Below are 22,290 nucleotides of genomic sequence, written 5' to 3'. Positions count from 1 at the left end.
CCTGCAAGGGGCCTCACTGCCTCGAGTGGCTGTGATAGACGTTGAAAGATTGCTCTGCCAAAGTGGATTATATTTCCGATCTTTAGCCATCTGGTTTCCCTAACAATCAGGTGCTCGAGCTCAGCAGTTGGAGATGAATTGCCATCAGTCAGTGGCATTCTTTAGATTCCCTGCCAGCTTGGTTGTTATTATTGAGGCTTAAACCATGGGCATAGTGGATTGCAGCTGCTAGGATGCAGCACCATTTATAGAAGAGTTCTTGCTCAAGTACTGTAGGGAAAGCAGAGGATTTGAGGGCTCTTGGAGATGTCAATGAGCACAAGTGAAGAGTCACAAGGACTTGGGGTGTGTACGGAAACCCATTTGGCATTATCTCTTGGTGTTGGTTCTCTCCAACGCTTTGGTGCGCAGACTGGATTGAAGCAGGCATACAACTAATTGTTCTACCTTTTCCAATTCATTTCATTTTTCCAGTCATTCTCCTCGACTGCCTGTGACTAGCACTCTGAGTGCGCAAGTGAGAAATGTAAATATCACAGCTGGTAGAAATAAATGGTAGATATAAAAGTACAGTGGGCGCATCATCTGAATCTGTGATGCACACTCATTGCAGCCAACAATTGTGTCATTTAAACACAGAGTTGCAGATGTACAGAGACCAGCAATATCAGCCTATTAACTCCCTAGAGTACAGGCTGTAAAGGCACGTAGGTGATTTTGACATTAAAATATACAGAATTAATTACTGTCAAAACGTCGGAAAGAGCATAAAGCCTTTGTCAGACACCAATCCATATAGTCACTCCCCAAGCACAAAATTAAACAAAGATAAGCATTCTTTGTTACCATTGAATTACCATTGTTGGGAGGGATTCTAATCAACTTTCACCCATTTTTCTAAAAATAAAAGTGTAACAACGGGTGCGATCTACCCAAAAGTCCCTGTGGACAGAGTCCCATACCGCAAAATTAACCAGGTGTTTCCCAGAGCCCATTTGGGTAGATTGGTGGCTTCTGCGAGGAACACCCCTATGGGCCCGCACTTAGCCCCGGTTTCAGCACTGGCAAGCTTCGCTGACCGGAATTCCTCAGTGCAGCGAGAGATCGGTGGCATTGCCATCTCAAGTCTCCCACCCCCACCCCAGCTCATTAAAAGGGGAACCCCGGACCACACCTGCACAGGGTACCCCCCTGGCCCAATCACTGCCGCACCAACAAAATGTCAACGTGGCAGAGCCAGGCTGGCAGTGCCAGGCTACCCAAGTGGCACCAGCCGTACCAGGGAACCATCCTGCCCAGAGCGCATGTATCTGGGGCCTCCAATCCTCTTGGAGACCCCCACAAGTATTGTTCAGTTTCTGGAGACCAGCACTGAACAGCACTTGCCTTAGGCCGCTAACGGCAAGGGAGTTCGATCCGACACCTTGGTTAGATCTCGGGTAACAGAGATTAAAGTGAGACTAGCTGCCCCGCTCTAATTTGCTAGATAGTGATCCTGCCCTATCCACAATGGACGGGATTCACATTGTGTGATCGCTTTAGATCTCGCAAGGCATAGGGAGTTGGGAAAATCCCAGAAGTGGGATCTTACCGGTCATCTTGTGCCTCGCGACTGGTAGATCCTGCCCAATGTGTCCAATGAAAGTGTGGTTTAGATCCAAGTTAGATTGTCTCTTATCACCACTAGGGATGTTACAATGGTTTAGCTCAAGTTGGCTGGATAGCTGGTTTGTGATGCAGAGCGAGACCAGCAGTATGGGTTCAATTCCCATACCTGCTGAGGTTACTCATGAAGGCTCCGCCTTCCCAACCTAGCCCAGAATTCCGCTGTCCCCTTCAGGAGAGGAGCAGAGAAAAGGCTCACATTCTCCAAAGGAAGTGTTTCCAATGAAACTAATTAATCAAGAGCTCTAATTTTACAAGTCCTCCCAAGTTGAGATTTCTGTGCATTAGTTCGCAACTCTGGCAAGCAGTGACACTTCACAAAATGTGGCCGATTCTGCTTTCAATAATTGAGTGCTCTCCATTTAGATATGTGTTCTTGCGCCATGCAGATTGACCACCGCTGTAAAGTACTGGAATATCACCTTGAATATTAAGTAGATATGTGCCAAATCTCCATTTTCCATGATGAACTCTGGAAATTGAAAGTAGAAAGTGCTTGAATGCTTCAGGCTTGACTTGTCATCTCTGTTACATAAAACAGATGCAAAATAATTTATTTGCTACACTGAACCCAGAGTCGATTGCTTCACCAACTAAAGGTTTGCCACTTTATTGGAGCTTTAGACTCTTTACAGTAGGATTCAATTGTAAATGTGACATTTAGTCACGATTATTCCTTACTGTACCTGCCTTTGCCATTTTGAATTTGCAGAGATTTAATTTTCATTTGGCATCTGTACAACAAAGAATTTGAGTTGGACTTGAATTGTGCGTAGGCAACTTCATATTTAAAAAAGACGAATTCTGTTAAATAATTCAGTTAAACATAATTCCACTTAGAGCGATTAAGCTTCATTGGATCTTCTGATGTGAAGTCACGCGATAGAAGTTAGCTGAAGTACTTCCATTCTACATTAAGCTTATTTACTTTCATCTGTGAAGGGGTTAACGTGCCTGATATAAGATCAAAGTTTTACGCCTGATTCATTCTTTTTCCTTTCAGGTCAATGACTTTCTGTCAGGACGGTCACCTTTGACACTTGCCCTGCGGGTTGGAGATCACATGATGTTTGTTCAGCTCCAGTTGGCAGCCCAGCAGGCTGGCAGTCAGCTCCAGCACAGGCACGTGATAGCCAGTCGGGAGAGCAGCGGAGGGGCAGCAGCGCCCAGCTTTGCCAATGCTCAAGGACTTCACAGGCAAACTGTTGGAGCCTCAAACTGTAACCACATATCGGCCTGCCAGCAAGCAACGGCAAGCCCTGGCCCAGCAGCAGCCACCACCTGCTTCAGCCCAGCTCGCCCACCTTCAGTCACTGCAGGATCTTTCCGCTCACATGGGGCCAGTACGTCAACAACCAGCCACAACATTGCTTCTTCATCTTGCGCTGAGGTATGATAATGTGTCATGGTGGTATTGCGCAACGGGATACAACCACATCTTAAAACTGTTTTTTTTTGTTTTGAATAGTTACAATTGCTCACCCAAACTTGACTTGATAACTTAACCTCAGCTGGGATAGCTGAAACTAAGCTCCGTGACCCTGGGCCAGAGAGGGCGTTCTCATTTCCCAAAAGTTCCCAGTTCTCATTGCTGTCTGGTCAAAGCTGCTGGAGGTTTATGTGTGAACATGGGTGATGACCGAATCAGGCTCCATGTCTCCTGTGGTCAGTACATTGCTGACACTCACATATGCCTGATGGCTTATGCATATGTGGCATAAACTTGAACCGTCAGGAGAGATTGGGAATATGGAAGCTGGAGGACAAGGGCCAGGGCAATTGGCTATTTTTTTCTTTGTTTTAGAAAGGAACATGTCAATAAAACGGAAAATCTCAGTTCCTTGGCGAAAAATCAGCAACATTATTTCTCAAAACGTAATGTAACTTCTCTCCCCTTAAACAATCTATAGAGCAATGTTTATATAATAATTGGCAATAATATCTGGGGCCAGTGCACCTCTGTTATGATCAATAATGGACTTTTAGGGCATTTTAAGGACATGATAGAAATATTAATAAACTGATTCTACTGGGATGCCCTATTGTTTCTAAATGTAACAGAAATGTTTTATTAATATCTCATTTCTGATGGCCAGGTTCTCAGCAAGGATATCTTTGGGGAATAGTCAGCTGTCTTTATTGTCTGCCTGCCAAAAGCATTAACTGAGTTGAAATTAAGATAATTTATTATTGTGGTGAGCTTTCCCTGATTAACCATAATGACCAGCTCAGAGGGCTCCACGAGCAAACTCTGTTGCATTAACTGGTGATATATAGTTTTGCATTAGCACGGGGTCGGCCCTGTTAATCGGCTCAATTAACCATTGAATGCTTCAGACAGTTCAAAACTGTTGAGAGGAGGAAAGGTGCCAGATTAGGTAGGGCAATACAATTGGCCATGTTTGTAACCAGGGACAGGAAACCATGTCCCTATGAAGAAAGATGGGATGTATGCTGTTGCTCAGCTTATCTGCAAGTCTTCCGTTCTTCCAGTTTCCTGTTTTGCATTCCGTTAAAGAACGACATATCAGTAACACATAGTGCAACCTCCAAAGCGTTCTATCCGTTGGCTTAATTGGATGCAGGGATTGGAGGGGTAAACAGTTGCTTTTGCTTGCAAATAGCGTCTTTGTTCCTTGTTGTTAAACATGATCCATAAATAACGACTTTAATCATTCACTTGGCGTATTGATTTGTAAATGTGCCAGATAGTTCAACAAACTTCATACGATTGTAACACATCGATTGCAAAACAGTTGGGGAAAGAACAAAAGATGGAGAAAGTGAAAGATTAGATCCATCCACCTGGGCACTTGGCGTTCTCAGTTTTTGTTCGTTTCTGGCTCTGGTGGCATTACATAATACTGTTTTTTTTTCAGGGTGACTGCAGTACGAGAAGCAATAGCCCAACTACTTCAAGCAAGTCTCGAAAGCCAGGTGCCATCATTGAGAGTTTTGTCAACCATGCACCTGGGGTTTTCTCAGGAACGTTCTCTGGTAATTCAACGTTCTTGCGTTTTTTTTTTCAAATAATAATAATCTTTATTGTCACAAGTAGGCTTACATTAACACTGCAATGAAGTTACTGTGAAAAGCCCCTAGTCGCCACATTCCGGCGCCTGTTCGGGTACACTGAGGGAGAATTCAGAATGTCCAATTCACCTAACAAGCACGTCTTTCGGGGCTTGTGGGAGAGAAAACCGGAGCACCCGGAGGAAACCCACGCACACACGGGGAGAACGTGCAGACTCCACACAGACAGTGACCCAAGCCAGTAATCAAACCCGGGTCCCTGGCGCTGTGAAGCAACATTGCTAACCACTGTGCTACCATGCCTTCAGCTGGAAGGATGCATTTGAATAGTCACATGGGGAGGGGGGGGATTTATTTTGATTTATTTATTTATTTAACAAAGTTCTGTAGGGAATGGTGTTGGCTGGAACTATACCTGTTAATTTTTCTGTTTGTTTGATTTTCTTACTCCCTACGTCAAGTGCGGTGCAGTTTTTCTTTCCCATGCCACTTTTGTGCTTTTTATTATACCTAGGATGTGGAAAATGTGTTCAATCCGTGTTTGTTGTTTGTAGCAGTTAAATGAAATTAATTGGTTTCCCTGTCGCAACAGAAGGAAATGTTCTGGTATTTCCCTCTGGTGGGCTGTGGCATAATCGTGCCTTGAAACTCTTCTTGTCTGCATTCATTCATTCATTCATTCATTTATTCATTTGATTTTTTCTTTCCTTCTCAAACCAGGCACTTTGCATCCAAATTGCCAGGACAGCACTGGAAGGCCCCGCCGTGACATCACCACCATCCTGCAGATCTTGAACGACCTGTTGAGTGCGACCCGTCACTACCAGGGGATGCCACAGTCCCTAACACAACTGCGCTGCCAGACGCAGTGTGCGCCCAACACGCCATCACCCTCGCCACCTTCTCCCGGCTGCTCAAACAAAACTACCTCTGAAGACACGATCCCACAACCGCTTCACTCCCTTGTCCAGTGCCAGAGCCAGATCAGGATGTGCAAGTCAAGTGGTGAGTTATCCGAGAATGCCAGAGAACTCTGGGTGGTATACAGCACACAAACTCACTTGATCCAAGTCTGTATCCAAAGTTCAAAATCTTCCTGTTGGTTCCCACAAAGTCAGATTAGTTTGATTGGAAATACGCATGTCGGGCTTGGTTGTTAGCACTGCTGCCTCATGCCGCCGTGGATCCGGGTTCGAACCCGGCCCCAAGTCACTATCCGTGTGGAGTTTGCACATTCTGTCCGTGTCTGCGCGGGTCTCACCCCCCACAACCCAAAAAGATGTGCAGCGTAGGTGGATTGGCCGGGCTAAATTGACTCTTAATTGGAAAAGAAAAGAATCGGGCACTCTATTTATTTTAAAAAAGAAAGTCCTTGCATTTCTATAGCACCTTTCATGACCTCTGTCTCGGCGCCAATGCAGTACTTCAGCCATTGTTTTATAATGTAGGAAACGTGGCAGCAAATCTTCTTTCAGCACTTTCAGTTCAGTGAATCTTTGTCTTACTGCTTTTATATATAGTTCTTTCCCTCCCATCTGCCAAAGCTTCTAGTCGAATTATAACTTTGATAGACACTGAGGCTGATCCAACAGCCACTCTGCACCCCAATATGCCCAATAGAAGCCGGGAGACCATGGTCCTGGGATCTGCCCAGCTCGCAAAGCTTTGCCAGATACAACGCGGTCTCGCGAGACGTTGCGATGTGAATCCCACCCATTGTGAGCAGGATCACATTTTAGCAAATCTGCATATTAAAGTGAGGCAGCTAGCATCATTTGTGTAGGTACCCGAGGTGTGGGATTTATCCACTTTGTCTCGGAGATCTCAGGCGAGCGACATTCAGTACTAGTTTCCACCAGCAAAGACCAGACAGAATGGCACTCCTGGGGGTCTCCCAGGGGATTGGAGGTCCCTTGGTGCATGCCCTTTGGGGAGGATGGTACCCAGCCAAGCACTGTCAAGATGCCCCAGTGGCAATGCCAGCTGGCAAGACACTGCCATGGTGCCAAGCTGGCATTTTTTCTGTGCTGGCGATCGGACCGGGGTGCCAGGGTGCCTTGGTTTGGTGTTGGGTGGGCGGGCACCATCCCAAAGCGCATTGGGGCTTGGGGAGGGTTGGGGATCGCCTCGGGGGGACTTTGGAGATTTAAAATTGGTGCCCCGATCTCTCGCTACACTGAGGAGATCCAGTGAGCGTAGCTCCTCAGTGAAGAAAACGGGGTTGTGTGTGGCCTCGGTCATGCGTTCCCCGCTGAAGTCCCTTATTTAACGCGAGTCACGTTGAATAGCCATGTATTTATCGGCACTGCGAGCGCTGGGGAACAGGCAGCTAAACACGCTCGCTATTTTGACTTTGTTCCCATTTACTTGAATGAGTTTAATTTTGCAACCACTAGGTCTGTTACACATAGAAAGCAGCACAGGCAGGGTCCATACTGCCACTGGCTGAGGTGTGTACTTGCACATTGGCAACTGTGGTCAAGTCGCACACATTTCCAGCGGTAGGGGAGGCTGGGTGCCTAAGGTGCTGAAATACTCATTGGATAAATAGGAATTGCAAAAAAATTCTAGTAATTATATTCGCAATCTTGTTAATTTTTCCCAGAAATGTAAATAGTTTGCATTTCAAATGCATCGTGTGACAAATAGTGAAGAGTAATTCTGAAATAGCCCTGAGTGGAACCATATGAAGTGAGATTTGAGTGTGTCTGTATTCAGTGCATTGTTGGGTAATGCTAGCATCTCTTGCCTACAAAATAAAGGAAATTGGCCAGAGGATATATTTTTGTCCACAATCTCTCTGCCCCAGCTTACAAGTCTATGTCTGCAAATGCAGATTGAAAAAAATGCCTACCCCTGCTGGTTAAACCACTACCAAAATCTACTCTTTAAAGAGTTGAGGGGCAGGGTGCTGGGGAAACAATCGGCCAGAATGACTTGATGGAGTCAGGGAGGAGAGAGGGCAAAAGTATGAGGAAATCTGTTGGAACAGAATGTTGACTAAATGCTACACTGGCTCGCACAGCACTTTACGAGCAAGATGTTCATTTTAAATGTTCCGTACTTAGCAGTTTTTATTCCAATGTATTCTTACCAGGGGCTGTTTTAGGCGGAGAATGCGAGCAGACGTGCTAGCGTGTGCTTTTTCTGTCATACAGCAGCTGTTGTTAAAGTCAAACCAGATAGAACAAACATCACTTGGGAACAGGAAGAATTAACGAGAATGGGTGCTGCGGGATTGCAGCTGCATTAAAGGCGGGCTGTAAATTGGACTTGTACCTGGGCTGTTCTCTCTCTCTCTCTCTCTCTCTCATCCCACCCCCCAAACCAGGGCTTTAATTATCCAGTTTCTTGGAACATCTGTCACTTGAAGTGAGAGGAGGGCCCCTTAATGCGTCTCCGTGACTTCATGCTGAAAGTATCTCATTCAGTGTGATACCACGGATAGTAAATAACAGGAAAAAAATTGTGGAAGAGAATTTGTTGGATTTTTTTTTCTTGGTGTTTTTTTTTTACTATTTAAAGACCCAAACAAGGCAACATATTCAGACAAATGTGGAAATAGCTGACATTGTAGCAGAGAGAGGTCAGCAGCTTGGAACGGAATGAGGAAATTGCAGGAAAGGCCATTGACTGCAACATATACAGCCATGAATAATTTAAACCTTCTTGAAAGATTTTTTTACAATGATGCTTTTGCAGTCAATGTAGCAGGCACAGTCACAACCACAGTTTTTTTTTATTTTTAGAAAGAATTCTGAGCCTAATTGTTTCTTGGTATCAATTGGAGTATTCATTGGTTAGTCTGTAGCCTAAATCTAAACAAAGGTCACGCTCCCTCTTCCTCCCCACATTTTCTATTAATGCTTGAGCTCTGTATTTTGCTTGACTTGTCTGCATATGGCCTGCCTCCATACTCTTGCTTGATTGCTCCACTTTTGGTTCTTTCTGTGTCTATCAATGTTGCCTACCTCCTCTGATCTCAGATGAAAGTCTCATGCCACACATTTCAAACATTGTTAAAGATAGGGGGTAGTTTCTTTTTGCACTCTATCCACGCTCTGAATGCAAAGTTTCTCCCAAGGATTTAATGCTGCAGACATTTTTGGAGAGATTTCCCTTGCACTCTTAGCTGGCTCGAGGTGCAAGCTTATCTGTCTTGGGCTGCTCTCTGCGGAGTGTCCACTAGTCCAGGGGTGGGCAAACTACGGCCCGTGGGCTGCATGCGGCCCGCCAAAGGTATTTATGCGGCCCACCAAGATCAAGTCATTAAAAAAAATTTTTTTTTTTTTTTGAAATTTTTAAAAAATTTTTTATAAGGTTAATGGGGGGGGGGGGGGGGGGCTGTTGGGTTACTAGTATAGGGTGGATACGTTGACTTGAGTAGGGTGATCATTGCTCGGCACAACATCGAGGGCCGAAGGGCCTGTTCTGTGCTGTACTGTTCTATGTTCTATATGAGGCGCCCAGAATCATAACCGGGTGAAGCGCCATTTTTGAAAAGTAGAGAAAAAGAGGGCTAAAGGCAGGATGCCGCCGGGGGAAGCGCTGAGGTATATGCCGCAAGCTAATTGATTACAACCGGGATTATTAATTAATATACTATGCGGCCCTTTAAAATTGTGAATTTCTGAATGTGGCCCTTGCACGGAAAAGTTTGCCCACCCCTGATCTAGTCTTACTGTTGGTGAAATTACTGTGATCATTGCACCTCTGAATTCCAACGTGTACTTCCTCCTCGTCACAGACCACTTCTACTGAACCCCTCCTCTTTCTCTTATGACCCCAGAACGCTTCAACAATTTACCTTTTGTAAATTTCTACAGTCTGGGCTTTTAAAAAGAAGTAAACAGCAGTTGTACTATGTCGAATAATCACTGCCTCCTGACCTAACCTCCTTTACTCTTCAATCATGTGGTATCCAGTACAGTGCGCCATTGCGTTTATTTTTTGTAACTATATGTTCTTCAGCAGGACAAAAGCCCTTTGTGGGTTTACTCTCCTGCCTTTGGACAGTCACGTGAGCAAGCTTCCCCCTGATTTTTTGTGGGTAGGCACTGCCTTTGGAGTTACTGTGTATTTTGTACGTGTACTTTTCAGGGACCGTTGCTGGGGCGATGGCAACCACACAAAAGGTGTGGTTACTGAAATAGATTACAACAGTGCCAGAGTTCACAGCGTTGCTGTGAAGCAGTAAATGAATTAAAATGAAATAAATCATGGCTGCACACTTTGTTCCAGCATCTTAAATGTTAAAATGGAATAAATGAATCGGGTCCAATAACAGATCTTTTCTGACCTTTTGTTGGTGCCCTTGGTAGCAGAATGTGCAGCTACAGGAACAGTGGAGTCTTTCAACCCTGTGTAATAACAAAGAACACAGCACCCACCTCATGAAAGTTCATTTGCAGCAACTGTCTGTGACAGTGGACCTTGAGGCTATGTTTGTATCTCGAACACAGCAGATGGCAGTGATTCACACTCTGTAATTGTGAGGAACAGCCTGCCCATGCTACAGACCCCGGTCGACATGGGAATCAAAAGTCTATTAACAGTAAGGTTCTGGAATAAATGTGCATTCTTTGCTTGCGTCGCCCGACGGTTTGCCAATGTGAATTGGTTTCTTAATGGGAACCGTACAAAGTTTGGGGAGGCGAGAGGCACATAATCAAATACAATTGAATGCTTTGGAACTAGAGGTAGTCCACCAGTGAGAATTGTTTTTGTTAGTGCAGACACCTCTTTATCTTTGCTCACATTTGCAAGGCTGCAATAATAGAATAAGGAAGAGAAAGTAGCTCCTTTGCAGCAAAATTGTTAAAGTTCCCTGCCTTGACGATTTGCCTAAAATGTACCCGTAGGAAAGAAATTTGAAATGCAACCAGTTTGGGTCCAGATTTGCATCTCTTGGGTTGGCCTAAACTCTTGTCTGTTTGCGCATCGAAGTCTATGCCTAGATGGAAGCCATGAAGGAAGGGGAACAATGGAGCATTTTCTTCACTTTTGTTTTTGGCAGGTGTGTGGTGCCTGCAGGGGCTAGCTTCTCGGTATTTGCATTCTATCCGCCCACACAGCAGGCAGCAGCAGTTGCGTTGAAGGGAGGTGGTTTGCACAGGCAGGGAGGGTGGTGGGGAAGTGGGGGTGGAGGGGGAGGGCAGTTGGCACAGGAAGGTGCAGGAGAGCATAGCTATTGCGTATGGCTTAGCTGTGCTATACCTTGTGGTTTCCAGCTCAGGCCTTTGTACCAAAGAATACCGCGGTGTTTAACAGTTAACTAGTTGAAGTTAACTGGTTTCACTGCGTAATCGGCTGCTTATCTCTTGCCTGAGCACACACACACACACATTTGGCAGAGGACAAAAGTATAATAAATTCATCGAGCTGGTAACAACTTCCTTCCCTTTTGCCCTCCCACCACCATTCATATATTCATGGGCCTGTACATTAAGCTATGTGCCCTAATTGCACAGCGCTCAGACCTATTTTACACGCCTGCCCGCGGACAATGAACTGTTGCTAAGGATTAGTTTGATTTTGACTTGTTATTGGGCAAAATTGAGGAATGTTTCAACCCTCCTTGGATTCCTGATGGTTGGAAGACTTTTTTTATATTTGTCGTCAGGTGTTGGCTCAATTACGCACTCTCTGACTCTGCCAGGTATTTTTAAACCTGCGGCAGCCAAACAGGAAATTGCTTTTTCAGCAGCAGCTGAATGTAAGCACTAGGGTTTAATTGATGCTGTCTGCTCTTCCGGCAGCCACAGGAGCAGCTGTAGTGGTTTGCAACTGTATGGAAACTGCCAAAATGTATAATTAAGGATTTCTGATTCTCGTAGACTAAAGTAGGGGGGAACAGTCATCTGAAGCTCCACTTATCCCAGGTTTATCTGGAGTGCCTTTTTTTCTTAATAAGCTGTCGTGGTGGTGAGTAACTCTCCGATTAAAGGACCATCACGGAGGCTGAGACAGGCCAATTCATCACAGACCAGATGTTGACACTGGTTTATATGACATAGAATATAGAAAAATACAGCACAGAACAGGCCCTTCGGCCCACAATGTTGTGCCGAACTTTAGTCCTAGATTAAGAACAAATTAATCGACACCCCATCATTCTACCGTAATCCATGTACCTATCCAATAGCCGCTTGAAGGTCCCTAATGTTTCCGACTCAACTACTTCCACAGGCAGTGCATTCCATGCCCCCACTACTCTCTGGGTAAAGAACCTACCTCTGACATCCCCCCTATATCTTCCACCATTCACCTTAAATTTATGTCCCCTTGTAATGGTTTGTTCCACCCGAGGAAAAAGTCTCTGACTGTCTATCTATTCCCCTGATCATCTTATAAACCCGTAAGATACTGGGCGGGATTTTCTGTCGACTGACGCCGGAATCTGGAAACGCGATTAGGTGGAGAATTAGTTCGGATGCCAAACTCTAGGCAGGCGCCAATTTCTCTGGCCCCAGCTGACCCACCAACCATATGGGCACGCTCCAGCACAACCAATGCCATCTTGGGATGATGTGTGTGGGGAGTGTGTATATGAGGCTGCAGCTTATCAGCCTCCGTAGATCCATTTGCGAATCGGCAGCGTTTCTCACTGGAATCGTGGCAGTCGTGCCAGCCCCTTAACACTCACTAAATCGGTTCAGGTGTGGTGCCAGTTTTGCTGTTGTGGAAGTCCACAATTTGTGCCCCGGCATCAACACTTAGCCTGAGGAACGGAGAATCCAGCCGAATATTATTCAATTAGTGTGGGCAGCACGGTAGCACAGTTGTTTCACAGCTCCAGGGTCCCAGGTTCGATTCCCGGCTTGGGTCACTGTCTGTGCGGAGTATGTACGTTCTCCCCGTGTTTGCATGGGTTTCTTCCGGGTGCTCCGGTTTCCTTCCACAGTTCAAAGATGTGCGGGTCAGGTGGATTGGCCATGCTAAATTGCCCTTAGTGTCCAAAAAAGGTTGAGGTGGGGTTACTGGGTTACGGGGATAGGTTGGAAGTGTGGGATTAAATGGGGTACTCTTTCCAAGGGCCGTGCGGACTCGATGGGCAAAATTACACTCCTTCGGGACTGTAAATTCTATGATTCTACACAGTAGTTTGGATATTAAACCAAGACCCCATTTGCTGCGCAGTTTGGTGCAAGAGAGCTTGAAGTGGTGACCTGGGACCCTGGCCTGTAATTAACCAGTGTCACCATTAGAAAATCGGAGTGTCTGACCACTCATTTGGATCCAGCTGTGCACCATTTTTGTTGCTGCATTTTGTAGAAGTGGTGACTTTAAGTCAAAGCTGGTCCATTAGTTGTCAAAGTGCTTAGAGATATCCTGAAGCTGTGTCCAGGTGCTAAATCAATGCAAAGACTTTACCTGACCGCCTGAGTGAGCTCATGTGGTCACTCACCATTTGGTGATGTGAACTAGAGTCCTTAAACACTGATAAACAAGGAAAATAGTCGATGATGAGACAGTTGCCACAGTAACAGATATAAGACCGAGCTTGCAGTAGGAAATTACTGCCTCTGTTAGTTTTCAAAATTGCAACAAGACAAAGGTGAAATTGTAAAGTCTGGTCCGGCTAGCTCATTTCTGGCATGAGTTCTGATACAAAAGGAAATTAATGTTTTCATAACCTACTCCAACTTAAATCTTTGGGATCCTTTTCTGTCTGACGGGTGCTTTTGGGGTAAGCTGTGACACAAAAACTTGACAAAGACCTTGTGCTGACAAGGTACTCATTCTGAATGGGCTGTGTAAGTGAATGGGGGGGGGGGGGGGGGGGGTGTTCACCCTCCAAAACAGGGGCTGAATAGTTTTTTATATTTTGTTTGTCAGTAGTTCGTACTGGCAGATTTTGGGCAGCGGTGGCAACTGCAAACTTAAGTTTGCCGAAAGTGTTTTTTTGTTTGAGAGGACAGTGAGGTGGGGAACCTCTGCCTGGAACTTGGCAATTGCTCCACGACAACTTGTCACCAGTAAAGATCCTGTTCCGGCGGTAGTAAGCTTCCTTTTATCTCTGGCTTTGCTCACTTCTTCATGGAAGGGGCGTTATGAAGTAAGATCTTGATATCAGTACATCAAGCATGCTCCGTGACCTTGGGACAATCCATGCGTGCTCAATTCTATTAAGATTTTCACTTTGCTTTTGGTTCACCCCAAAACTGGTGCAGTAAAGACCTGTCCTGCAATTGGGATGTAGCCAGCTACTCCTAGCTCGGATACTCCATGTATAATGGCCGCCTTTCAGTAACTCATCGAAAGAACAATCAGACACAAGTCTCGACAAAATACCCCTGAAGGCTGTTTCCAGCCATTAGTCAGCATCATAGCTCCTTTCTGGCCTCACTTGGGATTTACATATGCAGCTGGATCACTGGATTTTGTTCATGAGTAGAAAGGCTGTTTAGTCTGTCCTTCTGTTACTTGGGTGATGCAGCTGATCGTAATATTCATACAGTTGGGAACAGCAAGGCCAAAATCCGATTGGGAATGACACCTTGGGTGTTCCTACCCTGGAAGATTCCGCAACATGGACTCTAAATAAACCAGCAGACATTGAAGGAGGGCGGAGTTGGAAATTTGGATGGCAATAATTCCAGAAAAAGTGTCTTTGCGTTACTTCTAAAAGCCTATGCAAATGCTTCCTAATCTATCCCTGCCCTCAAAGATAATTGAAAACTGATGCATTCTCAATGACACAGTTAATCTCCCAATTCTTTCTACAGTGTGGCATTTGCATACTTTCCAAATCAATTGGAAACAGCCACTTCACATCTCCACAAAAACTAAAAGCAAGTTGAGGGGAATTGAGATTTTGGGGTTCCAGCTGGTTCTTTCAATTTCCAATAGCTTATGTATTCTGTCAAATAAAGATCTAATAGAAGCTATGAGGATAACCGTCTGTTCCCATGGTAATGAATGAATGCACTACCATTGATGTTTAATCAATACAATTCCCAGGAGTTTGTATTGCAGGATTATCTCCTGTAATGCACTGTATTATTTAATTCCATTCGGTGGGGTAAAGACAGACCTTTGAAATAATGACTTAGTCTGCAGTGACTAATACGCCCTCATTTAGCGACTGGCTTTTTAACTCTCTCCCAGCTGGTTAGGTCCAAGATATCCCATTGGGACTGAAGGGCTATATTGGAACAGCAGCCCAATCAGTATGGAGTAAAAGGCAACAATGAAACCGATTCAAGAAATCAAAGGCTCTGGGCTGTGAATTAATAACTAAAATATAGAAACCGATCTGATATTTGTCATGGCCGGGAATATACAGTTGACATGATAATGTTTCAAAAGTCAAGTGCAGAAGTCGTGTGGATAATTGACATATCCCAGCCATCCACTTGATAAGTAAGGTGGGACTGTTTGTGAAATGTGCAACAAAATCCCAACTTGGATCACCCTCATTCTCTTGGGTCAACCCGATGAAACAAAACCAGTCTTGGCCCAGTTTTAAAAAAAATTTAGAGTACCCAATTAATTTTTTCCAATTAAGGGGCAATTTAGCATGGCCAATCCACCTACCCTCACATCTTTTTGGGTTGTGGGGGCGAAACCCACACAAACACGGGGAGAATGTGCAAACTCCACACGGACAGTGACCCAGAGCCGGGATCGAACTTGGAACCTCGGCGCCGTGAGGCTGCAGGGCTAACCCACTGCGCCACCGTGCTGCCCTGTCTTGGCCCATTTAAATATAATGGAACCCACTGGAATGAGAGGAAATTTTCTAACGTTTTTCTCTCCCCCTTCTTCCAATGCAGGTGACCGACTGAGACAGACGGAAAACCGTGCTACCCGTTGCAAGGTTGAGCGCCTGCAGCTGTTGATGCAGCAGAAGAGGATGCGCAGGAAGGCCCGACGCGATGCCAGGGCACCATACCAGTGGCTGCCCAACCGCAAGTCCAGCCGGACAAATAGCAACAGCAGTGTATCCAGTGATGGCAGTCTAGACTTAGACTTTGAAGACTCTGTGTGGAAACCCGAGGTCAAAGCTGACATGAAGTCTGAATTTGTTGTGGCGTAGTCCTGCCTGGGGAGGGTGACATACAGGACTTCACTTTTGATTTCGGCGACCCAGTGTACTCTGAGCGAGTTTTCAGAGGGTTGCAGATGGAGTTTACGGAAGCTGGCGAGAGGGGGAGAGCGAGCAAGCACAAGGTCTCCTGGAATCAGGACTGTACATCTTTTAAAAAAAAAACTTTTAATTCCCACAAAAAAAAAACAAAGAATGCCATCTGTAGTTCAAGGTGGAAAGAAGTGACAGGATTAAGTGGATCTAACAAACAGCAGTTGTCGTGCCTGCAGTATCAATAAACAGCTGTGTTACAAAATGGTCAATTATGACGGAGATTGGAGAAGACATGGCATGTCCAGACATGAGCATGCCTTTCCTGATGATGGTGAAAACTGCGCGATACAGCTGCTTGTTGCCATGGTTGCATCGTTCTTCACACAAAGGTAGCAGGAGAGCTGCAATCTTAGTCTTCTTCGCTTCATTGAAGGCCGATGGGGGTACTACACTTTTATCGGACGGAAAAGAAATGAAGTCATTTATTAAAAAAAAACTGTATGTAGCATTGTTCACCGACACTCTCAAAAGCATTCAGTTACTGAAATTTTGCACAATTTTTAACAGCGTGAGAACAGGTAGCTTTTCATTTTGAGCAAGCTTGTCCGATGGTGACTGCAAGTGTACATGACCACACGTGTCTTGTCAGCCCTGATGAAACTCTGGATTTTGGTGGGGGGGGGGAAGGATGGCCAGTTTTTCTCAGCATCACATTAATGATGACCAGTATCAAAGGAGGAAAGGCTTAAATTGCTGGCACAAGTAGAACAGTTCTGGGCAAACCGTGGCAATAAATTCAGTCATTTTTGCCCTGTTTTGGGGAGAGGGAAAGGGTGAATCTATCCACAGGTCCAATATAAGCCTTTTTTTTTTGGAAGTTTTTTTCCCCTGACACAACTGAGGCAGATCATTTAGAGGTACACTTATGGTACAGTACTAGCTAGCGTAGACTGTAGATAAGTTGTGAGATCCATCACTCAATTTGTCTCTCTCCCTCTCTCTCTCTCTCTCATTGCATTTTGCAAACCACACCTTTGCTTACCAGAAGACGGAAGACATGTAGGCTGTGTTCTCAGTGCAGTCCAGGCAATGGGCATCGAACTAGGCCTGGGAGCGAAGATAATTCTTGTAATGCGGACCTTGGTTGGCACAAAACCTCTTAGTTGTTTGTTCTACACTCGACAGATGGTATCTGTTTAGTCCAATGGTACAATTTCTAATTTTCTGAGGAAATGGGCAGAGCTTCCCAATAATTATTTTGAAAATAAATTTGTATTTTGGGGTGTGTGCGCGTGTGGGGGCTGAGGGGTGGTCATTAAAACGAAATTTGCTGCATAAGCCTATATAATCTTTATTAAATTCAGTTCTTAACAATATTGGCTACTGTTACCAAATGGCCCAATATCCTCAAACTGTGTGTTAGCTTAGAGATCCTTTGTGGAGCCCAGTTTGGATTTAATTTTAAAAATGTGGGAATTGCTAAGCGGACAGCACAATGCAGTGTGTGTGGAGTGTGTTTGTAGTTTGAGGTAATTGGGTCTATACTCATTTGGCAGGGTAACTGCAATTGCAATTTTAAGTCGGTGAGGTTTCCAGGGTCCTACCATAGCAATACTGTGATGTCACAATATTATACACAACCCAATCTCTTCCTCACCAGTCTCAGTAACACAAGTGCCTTTTTGTTCCCAAGTCTATTTCTGTGTCCTTGGCCCATTGGCGAGGAGAGTACCCCTTCCTCTGCACCTATGACCGTACAGTCTGTGGGGAGGCCATTTTGTTTCTCCATCGTTCTCTTGTTGCTGCATTCCTTGTCTTTGTCATAGAACTGAAACCTGTTTATGCTCGCTACTATACAAAACAAAATGTCGGGACACTCTTCTCCAAACTAACTCTGTTCTTTCATCCCGATGTCATGAGGTGTGCTATCTGGACCTCTGTTATGTCCTGTACCGTTGTGACTAGGCACACACATTGTAACATCCCACTTCTGTTTGTGAACCTCCTGCTCGTATTTACTGTAGGTTTTTTATATATATACATAAATATATATATATATTTAACTGACTTTGTATGGTGTGCTATCCGTTGTGCCCCTATCCTGGTTTTAAAAGAAAACGTAAAGATGCATTAATTCACCAATTTGTTGGTGGGGATTAAATATATGAACACCTCATTTAAATATTCTGTATTCTTGTAGCCAATTTAAAAAAAAAACAATGTTCTAGCTAGACTGGTGTAGCACAAATGTGACTGTATTAATTTATAAACCAAAATGGTGACTGTGAACTAGGTATTTATTTGTGCATTTGAAAGTTTGGAGGATAAACAACGTCACAGCTTAAACATGGCCAGGGTTGATGCAATCTCCTCCATGGAATCTGCACCAGTTTCCATTATCCTGAGCAATATATTTCATTGTGACTTGGAATGGGCCTTGTAGTTCACTTGGGATGGGATTAGTTAAATGTAACCAAACTTTTCTTGTCACTTGGGATTTTGCATTTACCTCTGCCTTACACACTTGGCAAGACAAAAGGGTGGACGCACTGTCACCCACAGCATTGGAATGAAGCAGAAAACAGTAAATTATAATGTATTGGTATGTAGATAAACTTACATGCATGTATCATTAGGACTTGACAATGGTTTGTGGGACATACAGTAATTGGTTGTTATGTGGTATCTGAACATGTACAAACTTGTATTAGATTTTTGTATAGCATTTGAAAAAGCGACTCCACAGGTATAAATAATAATAAAAGACCAAATGTTGGTGATAAACATACGCCTTGTTCCTTGTTTTGTGTTTTTTATACATTATACATTCTTTATTCTCCAGTTTTTGTTCCCCTCAGCCTGAAGATGCTGACGGCAAAACCATTTTTTTTTTTCTTTGAGCCAAGATGGTGTTGGGAAGGTTATGGAGTCAAAACCATCTGAGTGTCCACTCCTCACCGGATGTACTTCCAAACGAAATATGGGGCTGGTTTAGCACAGGGCTAAATCGCTGGCTTTTAAAGCAAACCAAGGCAGGCCAGCAGCACAGTTCAATTCCCGTACCAGCCTCCCCGAACAGGCGCCAGAATGTGGCGACTAGGGGCTTTTCACAGTAACTTCATTTGAAGCGTACTTGTGACAATAAGCGATTTTCATTTCATTTTCAAGAGTTATTCGACAGCAAGTGGAAAGTAGAACACTGATTATATAACCTTTGTCCTATATTCATTGTGAGTGGGTAACAAAACCGGGATCTTCCTATTCTGTGTCACACTGAGGCGCTTACCAACTAATATCTTTGGGTACTTTAGTGATAATTATATGGACCTCATATCTCATGCTTATGTGTAAAATGCACAACAATCCTTAAACTCAGAACAAGCTGACTGCCATAGACTGAATAGCACTTTCTGTAAAATGCACTGACAATTGAGCTTTTGATATATCGTGATTTCTGTTTACTTAATTTCACAAGAAGGATTGATGGGGTGACCAAGAATGCAGAAGAATTGCATTTTTGCTGCCTGAACCAGCCATGTAGCTACCGATTCAGCAGAAATGGAGTAGCAACTGGAAAGTCGAGACTGATGTCTGCAGTTTGGCCTAATCATTTATCAATAGGGGAGAAACCCTGGCTTCTGATCGCTGTGTCAAGGTTGACATGTCGGGGGCGTTGCAGTGGTTAGCACTGCTGCCTCGCGGCGGCCAGGACCCGGATTCGATCCCGGCCCCGGGTCACTGTCCGTGTGGTGTTTGCACATTCTCACCGTGTCTGCGTGGGTGTAACCCCTACAACCCAAAATGATGTGCAGGGTAGGTAGATTGGCCACGCTAATATTTGCAGTCCTATAATTTGGGATGGAGTCAGAAATCTTCAACTTGAGTGAGGGCCTGTGTATTGTGCTCCGTGAACTGGGCCCATTTGGAATTTTACATCAAGCAGACTTGAAATTAAATGAAATGAAAACCGCTTATTGTCACGAGTAGGCTTCAATGAAGTTACTGTGAAAAGCCCCTAGTCGCCACATTCCGGCGCCTGTTCGGGGAGGCTGTTACGGGAATTGAACCGTGTTGCTGGCCTGCCTTGGTCTGCTTTAAAAGCCAGCGATTTAGCCCAGTGTGCTAAACCAGCTCCTAACTTGGAAAACATCACATTTCTTCATTGACTTGAATTCTATTCTCTGAATTTTTGCATTGCACTGGTGCCAGAAGATTACAAGCAGTTCAACTGCCCTCATTGATCAGTTTATAAGTAGCTACAATAATCTCAATTTGTCTATTACCAGCCGAACCATATTTCAGATCGTAGAATACTCGTGTCTTGAAAGCCATGAGTGATTTCACCATCCCAATTCTTGGAATACAACAATCCAAAACCTACCATTTAGCATTGTATAGTAAGATCTAAATTGATGTGACCTTTGTTGCTATATCAAACTTTGTTAATGTATAATGTCTGTAATAAGTTTCTTTATTCGTTCATGGGATGTGGGCGTCGCTGGGTGGACCAGCATTTATTGCCCATTCCTGAGGGCATTTAAGAGTCAACCACATTGCTGTGTGGGTCGGGAGTTACATGTAGGCCAGACCGGGTAAAGACGGCAGATTTCCTTCACATTAATGAACCAGATGGGTTTTTACAACAATCGACAATGATTCATGGTCATCATCAGACTTCTAATTCCAGATTTTTATTGAATTGAAATTCCACCATCTGCCGTGGTGGGATTCGAACCCGGGACCCCGGAACATTACCCTGGGTCTCTAGATTACTAGTCCAGTGACAATACCATGACACCGTTACCTTGCAGCAGTTCATTAAAAGGATGTACACATTGACTGTGAAGGAGAAAAGAAATTGAGTTTTAAGTGTCAACCTTGCTTTGCAGGGGACCAGATGTACACTTACCTGGAAACGGGCCTTCCTTCAGCCGCCCAACCTTACCCACTATCTTCCCTTCTCGATGGGACATGGACCAGCAGAATATAAGTGGAATCTGTGAGATAAAATACTTGAGCTGGAAATCCAGGTTAATGAGTGTGTATCAAACCCGACCCCCTCTGCCCCAATCAATCAAAATCCACTTGGGTAAAAACCATGGGTGTGATGTACTTAGACTTCCAGAAAGCCAATGATGCACAGCCGGACAGGAATTTGTTGGAGAATAATGAGGATTCCATATTAGGGGGAGGTCGCAATTTGCAGTAAAAACTAGTTGGAAGGGAACAGAGAGGCGGAATTAAGGTCCATTTTACAATTTGGTTGGAAGTTGGTACTTTGTCCCACTGGGGTATTGGGACTGCACTATGTACATAAATGATTTGGATATTGGGATACCGGGATTGATGCTCAAATTTGAAACAATACTAAAATAGGAGGGTTAAGTAAACAATTTTACACACTTAGAAACCCAAACGACGAATGTTAAGATGGTGGAATGGGCAAAAGGTAATTGATAGAATTTGACGACCACTTCTTTGAGATGGAATATTTTGATCAAAATAATAGCAATAATATTGCAAACAGAAAAAAGCTGTGATATGAAAGAGGGGAGAGATTCATGCATCCAGGTTAATCAATCTCTAAAAGCAGCACCTCAACCAGGTAAGGTCACAAAGAATGTGGATAGAATATTGGACTTAATATCTGGAGATGCAGAATACAAATGTTCGAATATCTCCAATATGAATAAAGCATTAGTTATTTGAATACAGTTGGTGTATTGTATGGTTTTGGGCTCCACACTAGGGATGTTGAGGCAACAGAGGGCAAGGTGCTCACTCGCTATCAAAACATAGTAAGAAGTCTTACAACACCAGGTTAAAGTCCAACAGGTTTGTTACAAACACGAGTTACAAACAAACGTGTTGGACTTTAACCTGGTGTTGTCAGACTTCTTACTGTGCTCACCCCAGTCCAACGCCGGCATCTTCACATCATATCAAAACCTACAAAGAAGGCTTCGCAAAATTGGGCTTATTTATACTAGAAGCAAGGAGATCAAGGAATGAGTTGTGAGGTTTTTAAAGTAATGTTGGGACAGTGGACCTTGTTTCCAGTGACTGAGAGGATTGAGAATCAGGGAACATAGGTGAAGTGAGAACTTTAGGGTAGACACCACATTAAACTATTTGACATTGTGCAGCGTGAAGCTGTCGAATGCACTACTAGACTTGCTGATTGAGGCAGAACCTGCGTCAACATTCAAGGATAGGTTGGATAAGTGGATTAATAGGAACAGAGTGGCACACGGAGTTTAAACTACGACTCACCTATAGGATAAACACTAGCGTGGGCTGGTTCGGCTAAATTGTTGTTTTCCATGTTGCAACCTCCATGTGATTCAATGGGCGTGTCAAAATATTACTCATTCAAACTGCGTAACTATGAGGGAGTATGTGTAACTATCACAAATGGAACATACCTATACAGTGACGGTGTACCCAACATGATCCATAGGCGTCTCAATGGCAAAACATTTCTCCACCTTTCCTCCTACTCTCTG

General features: G+C 44.2%; 1 protein-coding gene across 2 annotated transcripts in view; it reads left to right on the top strand.

The window, feature by feature from the left end:
• Positions 1-18,572, top strand: part of midn (midnolin) — a 35,954-nt gene extending 17,382 nt beyond the window's left edge. Inside the window, exons 5-8 of one of the 2 annotated variants that reach the window (XM_038778336.1) lie at positions 2,669-3,055; positions 4,545-4,662; positions 5,419-5,703; positions 15,477-18,572. In XM_038778336.1, the coding sequence (XP_038634264.1) occupies positions 2,669-3,055; positions 4,545-4,662; positions 5,419-5,703; positions 15,477-15,739 (1,053 nt within the window). In that variant the 3' untranslated portion in view covers positions 15,740-18,572. The remainder of the gene's footprint in view (positions 1-2,668; positions 3,056-4,544; positions 4,663-5,418; positions 5,704-15,476) is intronic. The other variant, XM_038778335.1, reaches the window with a different exon arrangement.
• Positions 18,573-22,290: the final 3,718 nt, after the last annotated feature.

This window comes from Scyliorhinus canicula, chromosome 18, assembly GCF_902713615.1.
Source record: "Scyliorhinus canicula chromosome 18, sScyCan1.1, whole genome shotgun sequence".
Lineage (NCBI taxonomy): Eukaryota > Metazoa > Chordata > Chondrichthyes > Carcharhiniformes > Scyliorhinidae > Scyliorhinus > Scyliorhinus canicula.
The sequence above is the reverse complement of the archived record's forward strand: the minus strand, read 5'-3'. Positions and strand labels throughout refer to the sequence as shown.